Source organism: Rhinolophus sinicus, linkage group LG12 (assembly GCF_036562045.2).
Source record: "Rhinolophus sinicus isolate RSC01 linkage group LG12, ASM3656204v1, whole genome shotgun sequence".
NCBI lineage: Eukaryota > Metazoa > Chordata > Mammalia > Chiroptera > Rhinolophidae > Rhinolophus > Rhinolophus sinicus.
Genome location: NC_133761.1, coordinates 51,455,734 through 51,481,942, shown reverse-complemented (window position 1 = coordinate 51,481,942; position 26,209 = coordinate 51,455,734). Strand labels below are relative to the sequence as shown.

Genomic DNA, 26,209 nt, shown 5'->3' with positions numbered 1-26,209 from the left:
AATTATAAATTAATTTAGAAAACATTGATACTTTTATAATATTTAGCATTCAACTATATTACATGCTGTTTATACTTAGTTAATTCCGCCAGTAGATTTTTTTTTCTCTCTATTTAAAAAAGTTAATAGTAAGGTTATTTGTAGCTATTTCATATTTTTATTGCTGTTGTGATCAGGATGTTTTTCATTATTTTTCTTATATTTCTTGTATTTAGAAGGAATGCTGTTGGTCTCTGTTTATTATGTAACTAAAAACATTTATTCTTTTGCAGGCATGACATCTACAGATAACAATTTTGCCTCTTCCTTTCTGATCGTTTTATCTATTATTTTTCTGTTTTTCAGCAGTATTTCATAATTTTTGTGATAGCAAATGTATTTGTTTTTTCTCTGATGTAATGAATGCACTATTTCAAATAATTCATTGTTAAATGTGATTTTTATGTGTACTGTATTATGTCATGCAGGAATATCCACATTATAGGCCCAGGTGTTTTCCTTTCTTACAGCTGGTCACCTGCCTTGTCACTCCCATGGCCCCGTCACACTCACACCTACGTGTGTCTGCACACGCACTCCCCTTATGTTACCACTGTGCTGAGCTGCTTATCGTCTCCCAAGTACTAATTCTGTGGTGGGCTCTCACATCACCTAGGGCTCTTTTTGGCTCTTTCACCCCTACGCCAGGAATACCTTCCCTTGCTTATCTCTTCCTCTTGCTATTAAGTATCAGTTCACCTTGTACATCTCCATTCACAAATCACCTCCTTCTTTGGTCACCTTCCCAAACTTACTATTGTTTTTGTTAGAACAGCACTGTGCTTAGTGCATTGCTGTTCTCGCTTTACCTATAAAACTTAATTAAATTTACTCACAATATCAAGCTTTCCCCTGCCACTGTGAGTTCTTACTACTCCATGGCTTGTTTGTGCTTTAGTAGCATACACATTAGACCTTTTAATTAAATGTTTGTTTTCAAATAAATGATCAGCTTGTGAAAATTAAGTTTTTATATTAGTGGTATATATGTTTGAAAAATGAATTTATTTGCTTCATAGTGGTATCCGTTCTGTTTTCCAAACTGACTACATTTTCCAGCATTACTTAAGAATTGGAAGAGTGGAAATCCTCTTTCAATTAGTGAGACACTTGGGCCCAATACATTTTAACAATACTTTTTACTGGATTCACCATAATTTAACTACACAGCCTATACAGTTGAACCTTGAACAGCACATGTTTGAACTGCACATTTTTTTCAATATATGCTGTAAATGTATTTTCTCTTCCTTACAATTTTCTTAACATTTTCTTTCCTCTAGCTTACTTTATTGTAAGAATACAGTATATAACACATATAACATACAAGATACATGTTAATTGACTATGTTATCAGTAAGGCTTCTGGTCAACAGTAGGATATTAGTAGTTAATTTGGGGGTGAGTCAAAAGTTATATGCAGATTTTCAACTATGCAGGGCATTGGTACCCCAACCCCCGCATTGTTCAAGAGTCAACTGTATATGCCTGTGTAGTTCAATTATGGTGAGTTAGGTCATTTAGGTCCACCTAAGAACTACTAGAAAAACAGGATGAAATGTTTAAAGAGAAAGGCTGCCAAGAGCCAATAAGGGTATGAAGAGTTATGGTGCTGAAAGCATATGGAAAAAAAAAACCCAGAGAGATGAGCCCAGTCTTTCACTAAAGGTGCCTACCGATTTTAGAAGCTGTGTCTGAGATGTTGAGAATTAGAGTAACTGTCAGAGCTGAGAGTCACATTCTGGAATCCAGGGCCTGCGGAAGAGAATGCGTGGTAAATCATGATAGCTTAGTCTGGTACTCTAAGGGAGTATACCCTAGAAGAGAGGGTGAACAAATATAGACTTACCTGTTAAGAATTGAAAACCAGCTATAAATTATTTCAGACCTTAAATTTGGTTAACATGATCCACTTTTGCTAGGATCCTAGGAGCCTCTTAAAAGCAAATATAAATAATCTCTAATGGAAGATTATATCTTCCTAAGCCCCAAACTATTTCTTTGCTTTTTCATGTACATTGTTCAAGACTCATCAAAAAATAAACAAGTACACAAAGATACAAGACAATGTGGCTAAAACCACAGAAACAAAACAGACAACAGAATCAGATTTGTAAGCCCCAAATGATGGAGTTGTCAGACAGTGATTTAAAAAATTATGATAATGAAAATGAGGCATATCAAAATTTGTGGGATGTAGCTACATGAGTGCTTGGAAGGAAATATATAAAATGCCTATATTTGAAAAGGAGGAACTTTTCAAGTCAATAATCTATCCTTCTGTCTTAAGAAACTGAAAAAGTGGAGTAAAATTAAACCCAAGACAAACAGAAATAAGGAAACTATAGAGATCAGAAATCAGTGAAGTAGAAAGCAGAAAAATAATAGAGAATAATCAATAAACCAAAGCTAGTTCTTTGAAACAAAATTAATAGAATTGAAAACACCTTGGAAGACTGTTAAGAAACAAACAAAATAGAGAAGACACAATTTACCAATACTACTCCAAGCAAACAGACAACTTAAGCAGCCCAGTATCAATGAACAGAATGGAGTTAGAAATTAAAACACTTTTACTCAAGGAAAACTCCAAGTGCAGATGGCTTCATTGGTGTATTCTATTAAATATATAAAGAAATATTACCAATTCTACACAATCTATTTCAGAAAATAATGGAGGAGAGAACACTGTCTAACTCATTTTCTAAAGCCACTGTCACCCTCATTCCAAAGTCTAGGCAAAGCTATCATAAGAAGATAAAACTATACTTGTGAACATAGATGCAAAATTTCGACAAATAGAATTTTAAAAATATGTAGCAAGGTAGTACATCATGACCAGATGGAGTTTATCCCAAGAATTCAGTTGCATTAACATCTGAAAATCGTTCAGCTAAATTCACTATACTAATAGGATAAAGGAGAAAAACTACATGATCATTTCAACAGATGCAGAAAAAATATTTGACAAAATTCAGCACCCTTTTATAACAAAAACACTGTTGACTAGAAAGAGAAGGGAACTGCCTCAACTTAAATAAGGGTATCTACAAAAAATGCTACAGCTTACGTAATACTTAAAGGTAGAAGGCTGAATGCTTTCTCTGTAAGTTCTGGAACAAAGTAAGAATGTCTCTTCTCACCACTTTTATTTAACATTGTAGTGATGGTATTATAAGTCAAGAAAAGAAATAAAAAGCAAACAGAAAGGAAGAAGTAAATCTGCCCTTATTTGTACAAAAAAGTGGTTACATGTGTAGAAAATCCAGAAAAATAAAAGCTGCTAGAACTAAGAAATGAATTTAGTAAGGCTGCAGGATACAAGGTCAACAAACAGTAAGAAACTGTATTTCCTAATACTAGCAAGAAAAGTTTGAAAATGAAATAAAAAATAAATCCCTCCACAATATCATAAAAGAATACTTAGAAATAAATTCAATTAAAGATGTGCAAGACTTTTTCACAAAAATTACAAAACATTGCATTGGGATGTTAAAGACCTATATAAATGGAGAGCTATGCCATGTTCATGGATTGGAGGACTTAATTTGTTACTTTGGCAATTCCTCCCAAATTGATCTACAGATTTAATGCAATTTCATTTAAATTTCTAATAGACTTTAAGAAATTAACAGGATGATTTTAAAATTTATGTGGAAATAAATGATCCTTGATCTGATGGGACAACTATCAAAAACTAAAAGCTTTATACTGGTGCTCAAGAGACTTATTTAAGCTACAATTTATGCCTATCATTTTTTTATAAAATGAAACTTACCTGTGATCTGGGAACAGTGAAAGATTTGGGCCTTGAAAACCTTTTCTTATAATAGAACTTCCGTTGGACCACAGTAAAGATCTTGAGTATGTCAATGATGGACTTAAAATGGCTGAACAAACATTTAAAAAATGCAGCAAATTCTTGGGGGTCAATTTACTTTATAGATAAGATGTGTACAGACACTTAACTGCACTTCTAAAGGGTTTTAACTGAACTTTCTTATAATTCTTTTCTTCTTTTTCTCATTTAACATACCTCCAAATAAATACTATGGCAAACTTTAGGGCTGTAATGTAAAATGCGTTTGGGATTAATTTCACCTTGGAGTAAGGGTGAGAGAATACGTTTGTGAGTGTGTGTGTGTGTGTGTGTGTGTGTGTGTGTGTGTGTGTTATCTGTTATCCTGGTATAGACTTTCTTTGTGTACATTTCACACTTTATAAAAAAGGAAATATTTGAATTATTTACCATCCTTTATTAATAAGAAATTTTACCTGTTATAATTTTATAGGGAAGAATGGACAGAAGCTATTCAGGCAGTAGCAGACAGACTTCAGAGGCAAGAAGAGGAGAGGATGAACTGTAGTCCAACTTCACAAATTGATAATATAGGGGAGGAAGAGATGGATGCTTCTACAACCCATCACAAAAGAAAGGTAGAAAATAATAACTATTCCCCTACTCAGCATACTTATGTGTATGGAAGAAATACGTTAAAAACTGCCATATGGAAAAAATGGCAGGCAATGATCTTATATGGGTGTGGTCGGTTTTGGGGTGTGGTCAGTTTTTATTCCGGTGTATCTGGCATACCTGTCCTTGTTTAAAATCAAATAATTGAACCATCAGTTCATTTCAGTGGTTCAGCACTGAGTACCTACTACTGACAGGGCTTGTTAGGGAATTGTGACTGGTGTGCCATTATGCTACTTTGTAACTTGCATTTTCCCCTTATTGTTTTTAATACCATTTTAGAAATTTGGAAATAAAATATTTTCCCTAATGATTCGGTCCTTTTCCATTTGGCATCCGGTGTGCTCCTGAAAGAAGCAGCGCAAATGGCTCTGGTGTACTTCCTGCTTGGGGCCCGAGCTTCACTAATGTCAGCAGGAAAAGTGAACAATCTTGGAAACAATCATTTTTTATTTTAATGGCTGCCCCTGAGCCAATGAGGGAAACAGACTTTTCCTTCCCTCAGTGCTCCAGAATAATAAGCACCATTTATATATTTATAAGCATTGTAAATTATGTATTTCAGTGCTGTGGGAAATTGAAAAGCAACTTCCTTATGTAAGAAATTGTATTTTACGGTTAATCTAAAGGTGTAAGTGTTCAAATAGATGACCATCCCATTTATCATGTTAGAATATATTTGCTATAATAGATTATAAATTAATCTTCAGGTAGGAAAACACTGATTTTTAAGGTAAGTATCCATGTACTTTCGTATTAGCACAGTGTTTCAGAACTCTGGAGTTAGACTGAGTTCAGATCCTCCTATGTGCCAAGTGTGTGAACTAGGTGAAATTATACAGTCACAGCTTAGAGATAATTATCTTTCTCTGAAATTCCAATTCTAATTAGAGTAATATTCTATGCTTGATCTTAGCCAACTGGCTGAGAACCCTTTGTGTCTTCCCTAAAGATTTATCCTTTTATTTGTTGCTTGAACTGGATCCCTCTTTTTTTTTTTTTTTAAAGTCAACCCCTTGGTCCTCAGTCATTGCAAAACTAAAAACACAATCTAGCTTTACCCACCTACTCAGATAAGAAGGCTTCTCTTCCAAGTGTATGTGCACATTACACAATTAACTTGAAATTTAACTGTGCTTATAATTTAAAATCTGATTCCAGTTAATCTTATCTTTTGAATTACAAACTATTCCATTCAATAACAAGTTATACCAGCTATACCCTGTTTAATTCTGTGGAATTCCTGAAATTCTGCTTAATCACTAAGATTAATAATAAAATACCGTTGAGGTAGTTAGAGGTTGAAAGTGGGAGTCTATAACATCCTAACTAGAAATATTGTTATTAATGGATGGAACAATTTTGGAAAGAATATGGAAATTTACCAGAAGAATGCTGAATAGAGACAAAAGATGTAATAATGGAAAAGTATGGGAGGATTATTTTTTTAAGTCTGGTTATATATAATTATAAAAACAATACGTTTTCCTCTTTTTACAGTTGTGGGTGTGGATTATCTTAGAATTCATCACCTTCACTCATTAACACTTCTGAGCATTTAATATGAGCTTTTTTGTTCTAGGCTCTGAGCTACTTTTATATATCTTATCTTATTTAATTCTCATAAGAATCATCTGAGGTAGGTACTGTTATTATCCCATGTTACAGTTAAGTCATCTGACATTCAGAGAAATTAAATATCTTGTTCAAGCATAGAAGGATTTTCAGTTATACACTGTACAACTTCAGTGTGCAGCTTCTTTCTATTTACTGATTCATATATCTTGAGCCTCACTAACCTCTATAATTGTTACACTCATAACATAACCAAGTTATATTAGAAACAAAAATATACAGATATTGTCTCCTGTGATTATACTCTATTTCTCAAATTATTATGTCAAAATGTTGGACTTAAACAATGTTTGGATATTACTTAATTTTATCTTAGAGTACTCTTGGAAAAAAATCAGAATTTTAATATTACCGAGTAGTGGTAAAAAAAATGAGATCTTTGGGTCCTACAGCCTGGGTTCAAGTCCTGGGTCTACCATGTGTGTAGTTGTGTGGGAAGTTTCTTAATCCTTCTGTTCTTTGGTCCCTTCATCTATAGAAGGGAGATAACACTGGTACTTAATTCGTATAGTTGTGAGAATTAAAATGAGGGAATACGTGTAAAGTGCTAACATGCTAAGTGCTCACTGAATATTAACTCTTATTGTTAGGTAGTATTCTACTTCGTCCACATAAAGATAGTTAAAAACATACACATCTTTTTAAAGCCGATTCTCTGAGAAGTCTCTCCCTGAAACTGAGTCTGGAAAATGAAAACTTGATAGGAGCACTTTGAATTTTGGGGGGTTCATTGTCTTATTTGGCCTGTATCTGATTTCCATTTTTTTTAAATTTCATTTCATTTAAAATTAAATAGCATAAAATAGTTTTAAATGAACAAGTGTTCAGAAAAAGATCGAACGTTGTATTGCTACTACTACCTGTTCTATATTACCGTCACTTCCCTAAGATATGTCAGTGGCTCTAGAACTGCTTGCTTTGTGTGTCTTCAGTTATAAACAGGGCTGGAGAAGTTCGGATTAGTTTTCATTTCAGATTGTGAACACAGAGATTCTGAAATAAGAATATCCTTCTCCTGATTTACAGAGCACATTTTCTTCTCATTCCCTTTTTGAAAATTGAGCAGTAGGATGAGGAGAATGGCCCCTGACGGTCGCTGTGCTTAGCGTCGCCTTCACTCCGTCTCTTGCCTGGAGCAGGCAGATGGTCACTTCCCTGAGCGGTGGGGTGTAGCCACTGTATCTGCTCTGCAGGCTAAAATCTCTCTTGGAGAGAGAAAGACACTGCATGGTGGAGGAAGGAGGCACAGGCCTCACAACTCGATTTAAGCGCTGTTCTGTGTTTAAATTAAAAGATGTTTCAAAAGGTTTTCTTAGAGGACTCAGAAGTGCCTACTCGTGGCTGTCAAGCTGCCATTCTCCAGATCCTGTCAGGGGTGCGAAGGGGCACCACATAAAGGGATCAACAGCCAACTGAGACTCCATTTTGCTTAATTTTTAAGTGACCATGTAGGCCTCTCTGGGAGCAGCTGGTTATCGGCTCACGATTTATGGATAAATTGTAAGCCATACCTCCTGTCTTCCCATTGAGTCTGACACCAGTTCTTGGAATTTTATTACCTACTGCCTGGCTACGGTAACTCAAAGCAATGGTTAGCATTGGGAGAAAGAGAGAAGGGAAGAGACGGTGGGACCTGCTGAAACCATGTCCTCTTTCACTGCCTGCTCAGAGAGGGAGCAGTGGCATAATCAGTGCAGGAATTGATGGATTCGATTGAGTTTCCTCTTCCCTTGAGAAAGAGAAGCAGAGGAAGTGGGAGGCGGTGTGGGCAGAGAAGTGAACTTGTTGATACTTCCCTCCCCACTCCTGCTTTTCACTTAAGTGTCCTACAGAGCTTGATTTGGTTTAGTTCTTATATTGTAAATGTATGTGGAATTTATCTTTTTTGACTAAATTTACGAAAACTTCTGTATTCTTTTCCAAGAGATTCTTTGTATTCCTCTTCAGTTATGTATTCACATTTTAACCTAATTTTTAGACTAGACGGTCTTTTTTCATGTATTCTAGTGTATGTGATTTGAATATATTTATAGTTGGTTATATATGCACATGTATTCTTAACCTAAAACAGCCACATTGATATGTAGAGATTATGTAAAGGAAAGAGTATCGTTATGTGAAATACTTCCCTAATAAATTCTTAGGATTGGGTTTTGGAGGATTAATTTTTCTGGCAAGTATCTATGCTCTCATTTTTTATTAATAGCTTGTATCTTTTCCCTTAACACCATCCAAAAGAGGAAAGCATTTTGTAATAGGTTACATTTCATTTGTAAAGACTAGATAATTACTGTGTATACTGCACTGAACATGAGCATTTGGTATCAAAGATACTCTTTAAAATGTTCCGAAGTTTTGTCAAAATAGATATGAAATCTGTTTTTTTATTTTATTACATAGAATGCTTTTTTTTAAAACTAATGTCAATTTCCATGCAAATTCCTCTTTTTTTAAGGTTGACAATCAAACTGACAGAAGCTGTGAAATTTAGAGTTAAGGCTGTCGTACTTTTAAAAAACCTCCCTGTCCCTAAGAAGTGCAATCCTAAAGGACTATAGTAATGTTTTATAGCTATGTATTGCTTTTTATCTGAAAAATTTCATAAGGCAGTTTACAATTTTTACCCCCAAGAATTCAGTTTGAGTTTATGTGATATTTAGTAATAGGACACAACAAGTATCATTTTCCAGGGCTTTTAGATAAAAAACAAACAAACAAACAAAAACAATGAGGAGGGTGCTGCTCAAATGAAGCTTTAAGCAATAAAATGACATTATGGTTTATTGATGAGAATAACGTCTCTCTCTATTGCCATGGAACAAACTACCCAAGTTTAATGTCTTAAAACAATAACAGTATATTATTTCTCCTCTTTTTGTGGTTTGCTTGGGCAGTTCTGCTGGTCTCAAATGTATCTGTCAAACAGCTGCATTCAACAGGCACGCAGGCTGGGCTGGAAAAGGCAAGAAAGCCTTTCTCACATGTCTGGCTTCTTGGTTCTCCTCCACGTGCTCTGTCTCTGCATGTGGTGCCTCATCTCCTAGGGCCTCTCTGTCCTGCCTGGACTTCCTACAGCATAAGAGCTGGCTTTTAAAGAATGACTCTTTAAGAGGGAGAAAACCTAAGCTGACAGGCTAAGGCTAGGTCTGGAAATGGGACAGTGACACTCTGATCCTATTCTGTTTTCCAAGATGGACACCATGGCAGCCCAGGGAGAGGGAAAGTTGACTCCACCTCTTAATGAGAGGTGTCATGTGCACACAGGGAGAAGGGGAATTAGTGCCATCCATCTTTGGAGACTACATAGCACAAATGGCTTTCTGGTTCTGTAGTATTCCTTGATTTTTAAAATTTATTAATGAAAATGAAATTACCTATTATTTGTTCAAATGACGCTGGCTTTGTTAACTGTTTTCTGTATATTTAGCCCTACTTGTTTGATTTTCAGTTGAATTAGTAAATGTACTTTGTTATTTTCCCTGATATCTTTTGCTACTTTTCTTTTGAACTAGAGATATTATTGAATGGCTAAACGCATTATAACTTGACATTTGGGAAAACTATCAAAATTATAGGTCGCAAATAATGTTGAAAATGAACATAAGCATGTATAAAAATTTTAAGAGTTTTTGTGTATATATATATATATATAACATGAGGGATTTTGGTTTGTAGTTTTCTTTCAATGTTTTTCTCTGGTTTTGGTATCATGATAATGATGACCTCGTAGAAAAAATTAGGAAGTAATCTCTCCTTTCCAATTTTATGTAGGAGTTTATGTAGAATTGGTATGTTCTTCCTTAAATATTTGTTTAATTCACCAGCAAAACCATCTGGTCCTAGAGGTTTCCTTGTTGAAAAGTTTTTTGTTTATTTGTTTTTTACCACAAATTCAGTTTCCTTAATAGACACAGGACTATTTGAGTTATCTACAGCAGGTCCTCTAATAACTTTTCGTTCATTGTCATTTCACTATAACATTGATGAGATGCTGTAGGATTTTAACTTGTGTTTATATTAGTTAGCCTATGGTAAAAATTGGTTGTGTTATAAGTCATTTCATTTAAAGTCACAGAACCTGTCAACAATGTTAGATGGGGATTTACTGTATTTGTTCTTGAGTGAGCATTGATAATTTGAGACTTTCAAGGAATTTGTCCATTTCATGTAAGTTGTCGATTTTTTAGATATAAATCTGTTAATAATATTCCCTTGTGATTATTTTAATATTTGTAGAATCTGTAGTGATGTCATTTCTCTCTTTCCTGATATTCATAATTTGCATCTTCTGTCTCTATTTTTCTGACCAATTTCACTAGAGGTTTATCAATTTTATTATCTTTTCAAGGAACCAGCTTTTGGTTACATTGATTTTCTCTACTGCTTTTTGTTCTTTTTAAAAATTTAGTTGATTTCTGCTCTGATATTTATTATTTCATTTCTTCTAATTCTTTTGGGTTTAATTTGCTCTTTTTCTAGTTTCTTAAGATAGAAGCTGAGGTCATTGATTTTCTGACATTAACTTCAAATGGGTGGTAAACAGGAAAAAGTAGTTTCAAAAATCTTCAATAACTTCTCATTGCCTTTAAGATAAAACTCAGATCTTTAGTTGTTCATAAACCCACCTACCTAAACTGAATTTAAATTTAAGATGATATACTGAGCATACTGAGTTACCTCCCCTTCCATCTAAAAGCCTATTAAAATGATAGTACAGGAATTTTAAAAAGGGATAGGTCCATAAAAATGAAAAGCTGGATATTGGAAGATCATTAGTGGACAAACAATATGAAAATTTTGGAAGTTTCTGGAAGGATGTTGCTTGAACAGGAAAAGCATATACAGAGGGAGCTGTAGAGAGTGAATAGCAGGTCAGCTTGGCAAAATCCTGGGAATCACTTGATTTAGAAATGGGAATGAGAAATGAAACTGAAAACAGGCAGATTAATTAAAGACATTCTTAGAGCTTCCTGACTTCCTGTTCTGAATTGCATTAATTGCTTTCTCAGAAGTCGTACCACTATCTGTTTTAGATTTCTTTGCACTGGGCTTCAGGAGATTGTTTTCAATATTTCTTATATACCTTTCTCTTTATTGGATTCCATCCTCATTTTACTGGAGTAGATTTTCAAGTATCTCTCTTCAAAAGTACTGTTCCTTTGGATGTATTTGGAAATCTTTGTGGGGGCATTTTTGATTATTACATTGTCTGGGGGTAGTAGCACTACTAAATCCTTAAAAACTCAGATCCTTGAAAGTGAGTGAAAATTGTCTTTCCCTTTACCCTTGCACTTGATAGGTAATTTGAGTAGCTGAAGAATTCTTGTCAAAATTATTGTCCCCAATATCTGAGAATTGCTTATATGATTTCCAACACCCAGCATTGCTGATGAGACAGCCAATGCCAGTCTGATTCTTATTCACTGAAGTACATAAAAATTGGTAAAATTTGCTTTTGAGTGGATATTGCAAATATATACATATATGTTTACAAATAAATTGTATCAAATATTTCATATTATATTTTTTAATTTGTATTTTTCAGACAATGAACGATTTTGACTATTTGAAACTACTAGGTAAAGGCACTTTTGGGAAAGTTATTTTGGTTCGAGAGAAGGCAAGTGGGAAATATTATGCTATGAAGATTCTGAAGAAAGAAGTTATTATTGCAAAGGTAACTGAAATTTTTGTTTATGCTCTGCACATGTGTGTGTGCTCAGGCATGCTTATGATTCATGTAGAAATTCCATTACATAACCAAAATGTTGATTGTAGGCTACTGCTACAGTAATATCTGTATATTAATATTTATATTAAAGCTTCAAAAGTTTATAATGTTATCAGACTATTATATAGTGAAACTATTTTATTTTATTCCCTTGAGGAGGTAGAAATATTTATTGTATGTGTGTTTGGGAGAATGTTTTTACTATATATTTGTGACATATATCACTAATTATACTAATGTTGCTTTTTAATGCTTTCCCCCAACATTATGAATTTCTTATTAAAGAGTGATTAGAATAACATAGATGATTTGTACCCATAAATTATACAGCTTCTATAACACTAAATGGGAAAGCATCCTTAATAGATTTCAAAATACTGAAATAATGAAACTAAAAGAAATGATAGTCTTTGAAATTCTTTCAGGAGGTCCTATCCTCTGCCCTGTAACTTGATTCAGCTTAGACCTGTACAAATCATTAACATATAAATGATGCCAATTCTCATTCAGGGTTCTGAATTGAATCCCAATTCTCTCAGGAGAAAAATGTCATACTTTATAAATTGGTCCATGCTTTTTGTCTTGGCCTAATTCAACAAGTGACATGTAATATTATTGTTATACTTTATAGGCTACTTTAACTTGCAGTTATTTGCGACAATAGTTTCCTCATCTGGAGTGTGTTGCTCCACACACTTTATGAAGTTATGCTCCCCCATCTTTGTACATTTGTTTCAATCTCAGATCCTTCACAGTCAGTGTCTGGTATTGGAAATAACATTGACCTGAATTCATACAGGCCCAGGTTTATATCCCAGCTTTGCATGTTATCACCTAATGACCTTTAACAGCCAGCTTTGGGGGACAGGGGTACTACTCCTTTGGGGACATTTGAAAATGTTTGTGGAGGAGCATATTTGCTCATCACAATGACTGGGGTTGGGGGACAGTTACCAGCTAGAGGCCACACATGCTAAATGTCTTGTTGCAGGGTCTTTGTTTTTTCATTTGTAAAAATTTTATTTGTGATAAAAACTATTCCTAAACAGGAATATTATGAGGATTAGGATATATAAATTATCCAGGATGTATTATAATTAAACTGGTATTTTGGGAGGAGTAGTATAGTAGTAGCTTCTGCTATGTACTAAATGATACTAAACAAATTACTCAACTTTTCATGCCTTTGTTTCTCATCTGCAAAGTGAGGATAATAATAGTGCCCATCTCCTAGGGTTGTTGTCAGGATTAAATGAATGAATAAATTTAGTTACATGTTATTAAATAAAATTGAATTAAAATTAAAATAGTGTAAAATAAATATATTATTGTTATAAATATTTGCCGTGATTATTAATATTACCATCTAGTGTGTGTCACATGTGTAAATATCATTTCCATTCTGTTTTTCCTTTTATGCATAAGCCTCACTCGGATCCTGTCTTATCTCACTAATTAATTACACTTTTCTAAGTAACTGTACAGAATTGGGTGTATTTCACAACTGATAGAATATTCTGATTGATACAGATCCTTGCTACTTTCCCCAGCAAATCCATTTATTAATTTCTCAAAGGAAAATACTCATACACTTATTCACAGCAAAATGATTAACAGTGTGACGTTTTAGAGTCTGACAAGACCTGGGGTTTGAATCCTGAGGTGCCCTTCTCAGAGCATCATATCACGGAGTAAATGATGTCCGTACACCTTATTACTGTTGACAGTAACCTCCAGCACTTGATTAAACTATTGTCTACCAGGTTTCTCTGTTGTAAAGTTAATGTTTTTCTCTTTGTAATTAATAAATGTCTTACAGGAAATACTCCTTGAGAGTATGCAAGTATCCTTTTCCTTTTTAAACTTTTGCTTACTATTAAACATCGATCAGTGGACATTGTCTACAGCAATTACTACTGTGGTGATTTTCTATTTCCTCATTCTTTATACATTTATTCTTAGTCAAACTAGAAGTTTGTCAATTTTGTTAAGCTTTTCCGAGAACCAACTTTTGGTTTCATTGATTTTTCTCGTTTTTTTTCTGTTCTCTTTTTAATTTATTTCTGCTCTAATCTTTATTATTTTCTTCCTTCTGCTACTTTAGGGATAGTTTGTTCTTTTTCTAGTTCCTTAAGTTGTAAAATTATGTTGTGGATTTGAGACCTTTTTATTTTTAATGTAAGTGTTTAAGGCTATAATTTCTCCTTTGACACTGCTTTTGCTGAGCCCATAAATTTTGGTATGTTGTGTTTTTGTTTTCATTTATGTCTCAGTATTTATTAATTTAATTTCCCTTGTGACTTCCTTTTTTATCCATTGACGATTTAAGAGTGTGTTCTTTAATTTCCACAAATTTGTAAGTTTTCCAGTTTTCCTTCTGTTTTTGACTCTAACTTTATTCCATTGTGGTTGGAGAAGAGACTTGGCATGATAGCTATCTTTTAAAATCAATTGAAACTTAATTTGTGGCATAACGTATGTTGTATCATGTAGTATGTTCCATGTACACTTGAAAAAAAATGTTTACCGTTGTGAGATAGAGAGTTCTGTGTGTCTCTTAGGCCTTGTTGATTTATTGTGTTAAGTCTTCTATTTCCTTATGTATTTTGTCTGGTTTTTCGATCCCGTTATTGAGAGTAGGGTATTGAAGCCTCCAACTATTATTGTACAACTATTTTTCCCCTTCAATTCTGTCCAGTTTTGCTTCATACATTTTGATGGTTCGTTATTAAGTACATAAATGTTTATAATTTTATTTCTTCTTACTATATCCTCTTTTAATACATAATGTTTTTCGTCTCATAACCTTTTACTTATTTATTTATTTGGGTCTAATAATGCGATAGCTGCCCTTGCTCTATCAAAATGTTTTATTGTACTGTACTCACTCTTCTTGTGATGATGTGAGATGATAGGATGCCTATGTGATGAGATGCAGTGAGGTGGATGCTGTAGGCACTGTGCTATAGTGCTAAGCTATATTGACCTTGTACTGTTGATGATGTGTCAGGAGGAGGATCATTTGCTTTGTGTGATCTTGGATCATCAAGCCATGATGATTGACTTTGGATAACTGAAACTGTGGAAAGTGAAACTGCAAGTAAGGGGGCACTACTCTAATGTGGTTTGGTGTGGGTTTCTGTGAGTTTACCCTGCTTGGAGTTCATTGAGCTTCTTGGATATTTTTATTTTTGTCTTTTATCAAATTTGGGGACCTTCAGCCATTATGCCTCATATATTCTTTCTGTTTTTTTCCCCTTCTAGAACTCCCACAGAGCTTATGTAGGTCCACTTGATGGTGTCCCACAGATGCCTTAGGCTATGTTTGCTTTTCTTCAATCTTTTTTCTCTTAGTCACCCAGACACTGTAATTTCAATTGTCCTATCTTCAAGTTTGCTGATTTTTTCTTCTGCCTGCTGAAATCTGCTTTGAATCCCTCTAGTGAATTTTCCTTTCCAGTTATTGTACTTTTAAGCTCCAAAAATTCTTTCTGGTTTCCTGTAGTGTCTTCTATCTCTCTTTTTTTAAAAAATGTAGATGTTTTGTCATTGGATTAACCTTTAATTTTGCCAGTCCTAAATATTATACAGCTTACAGATGCTCTCAGATTCACTCACTAACTTCACTCACTTACTGACGCTCTCTTTCTTTCTCATTCAAACATTTATAGAATGTGTGCTGCATGCTAGGCACTGTGCTTACAAGCCTAAAAGAGAGGTCACATCTTCAGCCTAAAAGAAAGGTCACAATCTGGTTGAGATAACCAATACATAAATAGATAATTACAGTGAAATGATAGAACTAGGCAAGAATATGGTGGGAACGTACAAGAGGCTAGCGAGGGTAACCAGCGATGGGTCAGGGAAGGTTTCCTGGAAGAGGTGGTTTGACCTTAGTCCTTTTTAAAAAAATTCACATATAATTGACATATAACATTATATTAGTTGCAGGTGTACAACATAGTGATTCGATATACGTATATATTGTGAAATGATCACTGCAGTAAGTCTGGTTAACATTCATCAACTCAGAGTTACGCTGTTTTTTTCTTGTAATGAGAACTTTTAAGATTTGCTCTTTTAGCAACTTTCAAATGTACTATACAGTATTAGTAAGTATAGTTACCACCCTATATATTATATCCTCAGGATCATTTATTTTTAAAAAATTTTTAAGTACCTCCATACTGTATTTTCCATAGTGGTTGCACCTGTTTACATTCCCACTAACAGCAGAAGACTTACTATCATCATTTTGTTAATTACTTTCTATTTGTTTTGTAGTTCCTTTGTTCTTCTCTTCCTTTTTGAATTGATGCTTATTCATAGTGGTATATACTTTGATTCTTTTCTCTTTATCATTTGTGTGTCAGTTTTTTGCTTTGTGATTATCATCATGTTCATAACCATTTTACAGTTATCATAGCCTATTTTAAGCTAATAACAACTTAAGTCTAATTATATAAAAAAGTTCTACACATTTGTTTTATTGATGTCCCAATTTACATCTTTTTATGCTATGTATACATTAGCAAAATAGTATAGCTGTAGTTTTTTTTTTTGTTTTTTTTTTAACACTTCTGTCTTTTAACCTGTATGCTGGGGGTCAAAGTAATTTACACACTACTATTACAGTATTAAAGTATTCACGAATACTCTAATAGAGTGCAGTATTAGTGAATTTGACTATATATTTACCTTTATGAGTGAATTTTATACTTTCATATGTTTTCATGTTACTAATGTGTATCCGTTTATTTTCGCTCAGAGAACTCCCTTTAGCATTTCATGCAAGACAGGTCTACATGTGATAAATTCCCTCAGCTTTTGTTTTTCTGGGAAAGTCTTTATCTCTTCTTTATTTTTTCAGCTTTATTGTTAAGTGACATTGATGGAGAATAAAATATAATGAAAAATAGGTGTCACAGTACTTTAGAAACAGGAAAATAAAAGTAAAAAATATTCTAAGTAAAAATAGGCCTCTGTTAAGAAACACAGCAAAAGGTACAAGGACAGTGAGAAGCACATAGTTGAACTGACTACTAAATGTCATCAGAGAGGTGGATTGGAAAGAAACCATCAGTCCTCCTATTTTATGAATACATGATAATGAAAGGACCTCACAATGTGACCCCATTGAGGTTCCTGGGTAGGCAGCTCCCTAAGATTGCCCCAGGGGAGGCACTGGGCAGGAAGTTGGGTGGAATCTTGAATAGGAACAAAGGAAGGAGTGTTTTATGGTTATGCATAAATGTGTAAATTCAACCATCAAAATCCACATGTGTCTGAGAATTTCTGGGCCACCTCAGACTATTGCTTTTCTGCAGTCCCTAGTCAGGCCAGCATGACAATCAGTCATGCAGCTACCTATCCGGATTGCCTTTGTCCTGATAATTGGTTGACATTAAGGAAACCAGGGACCAGGAATAATGACACACACTTCTCCAGTGCCCTGTGCAAGTTGGCCAGTTAAAGAAGAAACCATAGTAGATTGCATCTTCCTTGCTGTTTTCACCTCTCCAGAGGCGTCTGACTATGCAAAGTGGAGAATATACATGTTACTATTTTCCTTTTTATGTCACCCCAAGAGTGTCCATCTTGTTTCACTGATGGACTCACTCACTCTGAGCTCCAGTGCTGGGGCAGCAGCTCAAAAGATGCAAGAGACATACAGGGAGAAACTGAATTGTCTGGCTTCAGGGCGAGGGTTGGAGGGGCAGCTTTCTCACAGATGGATGTGCTGGCAGACGCCATTTTTCCTTTGTTGAGCCCGCCCCCGGCCCAGCCTGCACATATCTGAGCCTCCATCAACCATTATGGAATGCCTCACTGAGATAAAATTTCAGCAAACATTTGAAGGATGTGAGGAAGCAAGCCATTTGAGTATTTGGGAGGAAGGAAGAATATTCCAGAGAGAGGGAATCACAGTTGAAAAGGGACTGAGGAAGCAGCATACTTAGCATGATCCCAGAATAGCTAGGAGTCTAGCATGGCTTGTGTAGAGTAAGAATAGAGTACGATTATTTAGGTACTTGTAGATGTTGTAAGGATATTGAGTTTTACTCTGAATGAAGTAGGAAGCCATTGGAAATTTTTAAGTGGTATAATAACATGATCTCATTTTTGTTTTAATGGTATAACTTTGGCTGCAATATTGAGAATAAACTGTGGGTTGGAGTCAGGGAGCTTGTTAGGAATTAATTGCAATAATCCAGATAATTGGTGATAGTGGCTTGCACTAGGACAGTAGTCAGTCGTGGAGGTGGTAAGACATAATCAGATCTTGGGTATATTCTGATGAATAGCCAACAGGACTGCCTGACAGATTGAATGTAGGGTATGAGAGAAAGAAAAGAGTTGAGGATCACTGCCAGGGTTTTGGCCTGAGCAACTGGAAGGACTGTGTAGCCATTTACTGTGATAGGGATGATATTTTCTCTGTGGGAGAAACAAGCTTTTAGATGGCAGATTATAAATTAGATTTTGGATATGTTACATTTGATATTTTCTGTTAGACACTCAAGTTGAAGTCATCTATTAAATATCTGTGTCAACTAGGCATTTCTGGAGTTTAGGGAAGAAGTCTGGATTTGAGAAGTCCAAGTTTGGAAGTCTGTCACCATGTACACTGAGCCACAGTCTGAATGAAGTCACCAAGGTAATGAGTGTACCTAGAGAACAGAAGAAGTCTGAGGAGTGAGTCCTGGGGGCACTCATAGAAAAAGGATTCAGAGATAAGGAACCAGAAAAAGACTGAGAAAAGGTGACCACGAAAGAGGAGGAAAATTAAGAGATTGTGATGTCCTGGAAACCATGTTTTCAGGAGAAATGAGTAATCAAATGTGTCAAATATTATTAATGACTTCTGTTCTGAGTAGGATGTAAGATCACATTTTGAAAGTGGGAGGGAATGAGGTTGAGATAAACAGAGACAAGTTAATGAAAAGCTCCTGGATTTGAAATCAGATAGATCTGGGTTCCAACCCCAGCTCAATAACTTAACAAGGGAAGGTCACCTGGCAGGGTTGTGTGTACATTTCAGCATAAATACTGAGCATGTGAGGAGAAAGTTTTGGAACAACCAGATGAGGAATGGAAGAGTGATCTCAGTAGGGATGAGTGAAAGAATCCTCACAAGAGTCAGCTGAGATCGGAGAGGGGATTATCAGCGTGCTAGTCAGTATCTTTACGGGGTTTCCCCCTCCTTTTCATGTGGAATATAAAGGTGAGATTGTAGAGATTGATTTATTCCAATCCGGGAATTGGAAGGGGCAGAGGGAAAGAAGGGAATGTAGTAAAGGGCAATAGAGACAAGCACCGTACTCTACAATTTAAGACAGACTAGCTTCTGAAGTGATTACATCATGGTTGCAGTCAAAGGAATCCATGCATCCCTCCATCCAAGTCATAATTTGGAACAGGACCGTCAAGAACAAAGCATCAAATGACAACACTTGAGAAAAGTGATGTAGTGTTTAGACAACAGAGAGCAATTGCACTTTCATTTTTCTCCATCAAGGTGAAAAAAATCTTCAAAAAAAGAGAATAGAAATAGAAATCAAGGAACAGTGAGAAGACAGTGTGACAAATGGAAAGTGGGAGAAGTCATGCAAGTCTGCATCTGGACAATGCCCAAGTTTTCAAAAATGGGGAAAGTTAGAACCCCAAATTTAGAGCTTGATTATTGTGCTATCTTTCCTATGGGGAACAAAAATATACATTGCTAACATATGGCTTATTAAGATAGAGAACAAGTAAATAATGACCACTGATGGTCATTGTGGTGTAATTAACAATAAGTGTGCCCAAGTATTAGGTTGGTGCAAAAGTAATTGCGGTTTAAAAGGTTAAAAATAATTGCAAAAACCGCAATTACTTTTGCACCAACCTACTAAAAGCTTCTACCCTCTTCTCCCTGTTTCCCCACCTGCTCCATTTCTATAGGTATCATTTATTCCTCTCAATGGATGAAGGAAATGCTTCAGACAGGATGTACCTTGATTTGAGCTAGCTTCGGATAGTCAGTCATGATAGCCTTGTGTTCAAGATGGAGAAAATAATGTGAATAGAGTTAAAGTACCTAGTTAAGTAGATCCTAAGCTGTTTGAAGAAGATGGAAGGCAGTGTTGTGAAGTGGAAATGACCATTAACAGTGAACTTAGGTGGGATCAGTCGTGATTTTCTCACCTGCTCTTGAGCAATTTAACTTCTATGATACCTACCTGCTGAGTTGCTACAGGGATTAACGGAGACGGCACCCTTGGTGTCCCTGATAATGGAGTACAGATGTTCTCTCCCTCCACTTCTGTGCCATTTCCCACTCCTTATGCCCTCCAACCCCCCCAAAATCCAATTAACACAAAACAGCAAGTGGGGCAATAAAGAGAAAATTTTAGACCGTGTGTAGTAGAGAGGGAATGATAAATTGGAGAGGATTGGGGAACTAAATATGTGGAGGACTATTATTCTGCTTCATGTCCTCAAGAAATAACATCCCATTCCCCCTAAAGCTTCACTCTATAAAAGCAATTATACTTAAAAATTCATTATTTGGTATTTTACTCCAGATACAGTCATGTACCACCTAGTGCCCTTTTGGTCAACAGTGGAATGCATCGAAGGCAGTGGTCCTGTGAGATAATAATGGAGCTGAAAAGTTCTTATATCCTGTTGACATCATAGCTGTGTGCCGATGTCATAATGCAAGACATCGTCACATGTTTGTGGTGACACTGATGTAAACAAACCTACTGTGTTGCCAGTGAGATAAAAGTGTAACACATGCAATTAGGTACCGTACGTAATACTTCCTGATGATGATGAACGACGATGTTACTGGTTTGTGTATTTACTTATACTGTACTTCTTGTCATAATTTTAGGGTGCACTCTTTCTAATTATTAAAAGAAGTTTAAAACAATGTGCCATGTTACCCCAGTAGCAGCGTCGTACATTTCATGTTACTGCATCACCTGGTTGCATCATTATCTCTTATACTTGATTTAATCTTATGTTTTGTTCATCGTGGCCCCTAAACGTGCATAATCCACTGCTACTGTTGGCAGTAAGATACCACATCAAGTGACTGACCTGGAAACAAAATTAAAAGTGATTAAGGTTCTGAAGGTGGGAAATCAGTGATGTCCAGTCAAGCAGATTCCCTTCCACCACAGTTACGATTTTAAACAATGAGAACAACATGATAGAAGCTGTTAAAGGAACTGCTTCATTGAAGCAACGAGACTAACAAAAATTTGAGGGCGCCTATATCGGAGGTGGAGAAACTTCTAGTGACCTGGGTTGAAGACCAGACACAGAAAGCGTATCCCACTCAGTACCATGAAGATCATGGCCAAAGCAAAAAATTACTTTGTGATGTTGAAAGACAAGGCGGGTCCCCACTATGATGTTGAATTTATGCTAGCTCTAGGTAGTTTAAACAATTGAAGAATTGTTATTCATTATATAATGTGAAAGTGAGAGGTGAGTCTGCGAGTGCTGATGTGAAGGCAGGTGAAAAATCTTTGGAAACTCGAGAGAAGCTGATTGTGGAGGAATATTCGTTGCCAGAGCAAATATTCAATATAGATGAACCTCCCTATTCTAGAAACAGATGCCTGGAAGGACTTCCGTCCACAAGGAGGCCAAGTCAATGCCAGGTTTCAAGGCTTTTTAAAGGACAGGATAACAGTCTTGTTTGGGGGCAGTGTGGCAGGCTACAAATGAAAACCTGTTGTGATCTGGCATGGAGAGAACCCGGGACTCCCAGCATATCAGTGAGCACCCACTGCCAGCGCACTAACTAGAGGAGCAACCAGAAGCCACGATGACCCGGCTCCTCTTCCAAGACGCCCTCCTGAATTGCTGTGCCAGCGAAATGGGGAAATACCATTTGGAAAATAAGAAACCTTTCAAGAATTTGCTTCTTGTTCCTTATGCTCCCGGACGTCCTCCCTTTATTGATGATCTTCATCCCGATATCAGAGTGGTATTTCTTCCTCCAAACACCACCTCCTTGATCCACTTGGACCAAGGTGTTGTAGCAGCTTTTCTGACCTGCTACCCGAGGAGGACCTTTGACCTGGCCATCGCTGCACCTGAGAAGGGCACTGAGAGACACTGATGCAGTTCTGAGTCATAGTGACAACATCTATGACTGCGTCAAGACCCTTGCTTGGGCTTGCGGTGATGTCCCCGAGGAGTGTATGAGTGGCCCTTGGAAGACCACAGTCAAGAGGTTCATTCGTCCATGACATCAAGGGTTTGCCGGAGACGTGGAGGTGGCAAAAATCCACAAGGCTGTGGGTGAGATGGCAAACAACTTGAACCTGGGTGTGGATGGTGACATGAGGAGCTTCTAGAGGGGCTTCCTGAGGAATTGACTAATGAGGAGGCGTTAGAACTGGACCAGGAATGTATAGCTGAGGAAGAGGCAGGAGGAAAGGACATTGAAAGAGAAGAAAAAGAACAACTCTCAAGAAAATTCACAGTGAAGGGGTTAGCAGAAGCCTTTGCAGACCTCTCCAAGCTTCTTAGAAAGTTTGAAAATGTGGACCCAACACCGGCAAGTTTTCATTAATGGAGAGGAACGTTCATGGTGCATTATCTGCCTACAAGCAGATCTATGATGAAAAAGGAAAGAAACCAAGCAAACTGGCGTGGACATGTTTCTGAAAAGAGTGACGCCTCCTCAAGGAGAGCCTTGGGCAGCTCCTTCAGGAAGTCCCGGAAGAAGGCACTGTTGTCATTGGAGATGACAGTCCCGTGCAGGTTATTGCCCCTGAAGACCTTCCAGTGGGACAGGAGGTCGTGGAGGCGGGAGACGGTTGATGCTGATGCTGCCGACCCTGGTTTAGGCACGTGTCTGTGTTAGTATCTTAGTGTTAGCAAGAAAATTTAAAAATTTACAAATAGAGAAAAGCTTATCAAATAAGATAAATTTTTTTTTTGCGTTTTGTGTTTTAAAGCTACATGTTATTACAAAAGAGTCAAAAAGTTTAAAAAAATTAAAAGTTATAAAGTAGAAAGGTTACTAAAGTAAAAAGTAAGCGAAAGTCATTTTATTATTGCAGAAAGAAAAATATTTTTATATATTTAGTGTAGCCTATGTGTACAGTGTTTGTAAGTCTCCCGTAATGGACCATCACGTCTCAGGCCTTCACACTCATTCCCCACCACTCCCTGACTCACCCAGAGCCACTTCCCATCCTGAAAGCTCCCCTCATGGCAGGTGCCCTGTACAGGTGGACCATTTTTTTTATAGCATATTCTTCCTGTACCTTTTCTGTTTAGATACACAACTACGTACCATTGTGTTACAGTTGCCGACAGTATTCAGTGCAGTAACATGCTGTACAGGTTTGTAGCCCAGGAGCAGTCGGCTGTACCATGTAGGCGAGGTGCGTAGGTGGCTGAACCATCTAGGTTTGTGTAAGTGCTTGTGTCATGTTCACACAACGAGGAACCTGCCTAAGGGCACATTTCTCAGAACAGCACACCCAGCATTCCCTGAAAATGTGTTTCAGAACTTTTTCATGAAGACATTATTATACTTATGGTATACCCAAGCATTTTTAGCACTCTTCATTTGCATAACCACGATCAACAAATGGAGTTTTAAGAAACATCACATTGTTTTAGCCACTGTTTTATCACTGCTATTTTTAACTTTTGGTTCTTACATGTTGCTTTTAACTGTAATTAAAAATTATTGGCATCTGTGTTTATTTTGTAGCTTGTGCATACCTTATCCTCATAGCAGAAACTAATTAGTATGTGAAATACAGTACCATTAAATTTGCATTAAAGGGGAAATTCTAATCTGATCAGATGTGAAATATGGTAGAAAATACATTTAAATATATTAAAGTATGTATGTGGTATTAATGCCGTTTCATTCTTGTAACAAAGAAATACTGTTTTAGCTTTTGTATACATACGTTTTTACTTGACTTTTTCAATGTGTTTAGGCAGATTACAGAATTTAGAAAAAATTAATCTCAAGACAGTTACTAAGTGATTTAGAAAAATAACTATTATATGTGATGGCCTTGTTTTAACAAACTAGAATGAAATATTTCACAGAAATATTTTCTGAAGCACTAGAATATCTTTTCTGGTTCCAAATGGGTTTCATACTTACCCTAGTTTACTGCCTCAAATCACTTAACATCCTAAATCATAACAGGTAAATGTTCTCGTCTGTGAATCTTTCTGACCACCTATAAAGAAGTATTTCTTTTGCTTCACCCTCCTGTTGGAAATATATAACTTTTATGCTACTACTGTTAATTTTATATGTTACAAATATTTCAAAAGTGTCTCCTTTTTTCCTGTTCCTGCTGCTGTCATAGTACTCCAAGCCATCGTCACTTCTTTCTTGGAATACTGTAATTGTCTCCTAATTGATCTCTCCTATTTTTGCTGTATTTCTTCTCAGAGGACCCAGAGTAAACTTCTCAAAACAGAAATCAAATTGTGTCACCCTCCCCACCCCATCCCTCTACCGGCCACAACATCCCATTAACCTGATTATACTCTTCAGATAGCATTGGTTTTCCTTCATTACTTCATTTACAGTAGTGGATACCCCTCATTTTTTCTTAATACCGTTTATCAGAATTGGTAATCATATATTAAATTGGATATTTATCTGTTTATCTTTTCCACTAGCCTGTGAACTCCATGAGTGAAGGGATCGTGTGTTTTTTTTAAAGCAGTTTGTACCTGCACTACCGTTAGTATTTAGTATGTGCACATCAAGGCTTTTATTTTGTAATGAATGAATTTGATTCTGTATATCACAAAATATCCACTTGCCTAATCTTTAAGGATTTCATATTCGTTATATTCTCATAAACTGCAATATCCCGTTGGCTTTGTTTTTTCCTCTAATACCGATCACCATCTGATTAAATAATGAGAGTTTCCTGAGGGCAGGACTCCTTTCTGTGGGGTTCACTGTTGTCTGCAATGTGTAGAACAATACCCAGAATCTATCTGTTGCACATTTGTTGAAGGAATGAATGATTGAATAAACGAAGTTGAACACACTTGACATCTTGGAATTCATTCCTATGGTAAACAGTTCAGTTCAACAAACATTTATTAAGTGTCTACTGGATGCTAATCATTATGTTACACACTATGGGTATAGAAATCGGTAAGTTGTCGTGTCGTTTCTACTGATTTATTTGTATTAAGATATTTGCTATTGTTCTAATTAATTTAGTAGTTATAGTGTGACGTGACAGGGGCTTGTTTGAGCATTTAAGCCTGACTCTTAAATTAAATAAGACTGGAGTGGTTTCTTGCTCATGCTTTGTTTCACTGGTTTTAAATACTGTGTCATTATTTACACTTTATACTTTCTGTTCAGACATAATTGGTCTCACCCTCTTAGAATGGTTTTTGGGTCTTAGCATCTTTGATCAATCTATTGTTTATCTTCTAGGTCTGACTAAGGTCAGATGCTTTTGTAAAGACAATACAGTGTCCTAAAATTTTGCTGTTCACATCTTAACTTATAATCTAATTGTGAGTTGCTAACAGTGGTAAGAAATGAATCCAGCTAGGGTTTTGTTTAGGATCTTGCCAGAAGCAGAGACCAGAGATGCTGTGTTGGTTTCAGCAGTTATCTTCCTTTCTTTTTTAAGATGGAGTTATTTTTGCAACATAAAACGTTTTCCATTTCTCCATATGTTGAAGAAAATCTCTCCTAGTTCACTTTTGATGTCAAGATGAAATTTATGTACAGAATTGGGGTAATGCGCTATTAGTGTATTTTTGGTTTGAAATATACCTAGATTTCAAACTTGTCATTTAGACTAGCTTGTGACCTTTTTCTTTTTAAAGAAGCATGTTAAAAAGCCACAAGCAAAAGATGGAATTTTTATACTATGTTCCTATTTCTAAAAAGTATAATTTGGAGTTAGGTCTTATATGTGTATTCTCTGTTCCCCTTTCCAATGACTGATTTTTCTTTTAAGTAGGAGACTTACAAATTCTATGATCTTTCCTGAAACGTATTGTTTATATCCTCCTGAGTAAAACGTATTTCAGTCATGGAAATATTAATTACTCCATGCCTAAACGTTAGTTGAGAAGGCATTCCCTTCAAGGGGATGCCTTACTCTTTAATTTTCTACGTCCCAGATAATTTTTTGGTGATTTTTGTGTCATTATTGACATACATTGATTAAGTATGTCCGAGTTTATATGACTTCATACCTTATAGCTATCTGATTTAAGTCATTAAGTTGATCTTTTTTTTCTGGTGCAGGGGAAGCTTACCAATAAACGGAGCATGTCATCGCGTTCTAAAATCTTTT

General features: G+C 35.9%; 1 protein-coding gene across 1 annotated transcript in view; it reads left to right on the top strand.

The window, feature by feature from the left end:
* Nucleotides 1-26,209, top strand: part of AKT3 (AKT serine/threonine kinase 3) — a 252,816-nt gene that overhangs the window by 161,127 nt on the left and 65,480 nt on the right. The window contains exons 5-6 of the mRNA XM_074316835.1: nt 4,332-4,476; nt 11,694-11,825. Coding sequence (XP_074172936.1) covers nt 4,332-4,476; nt 11,694-11,825 — 277 coding nt within the window. The remainder of the gene's footprint in view (nt 1-4,331; nt 4,477-11,693; nt 11,826-26,209) is intronic.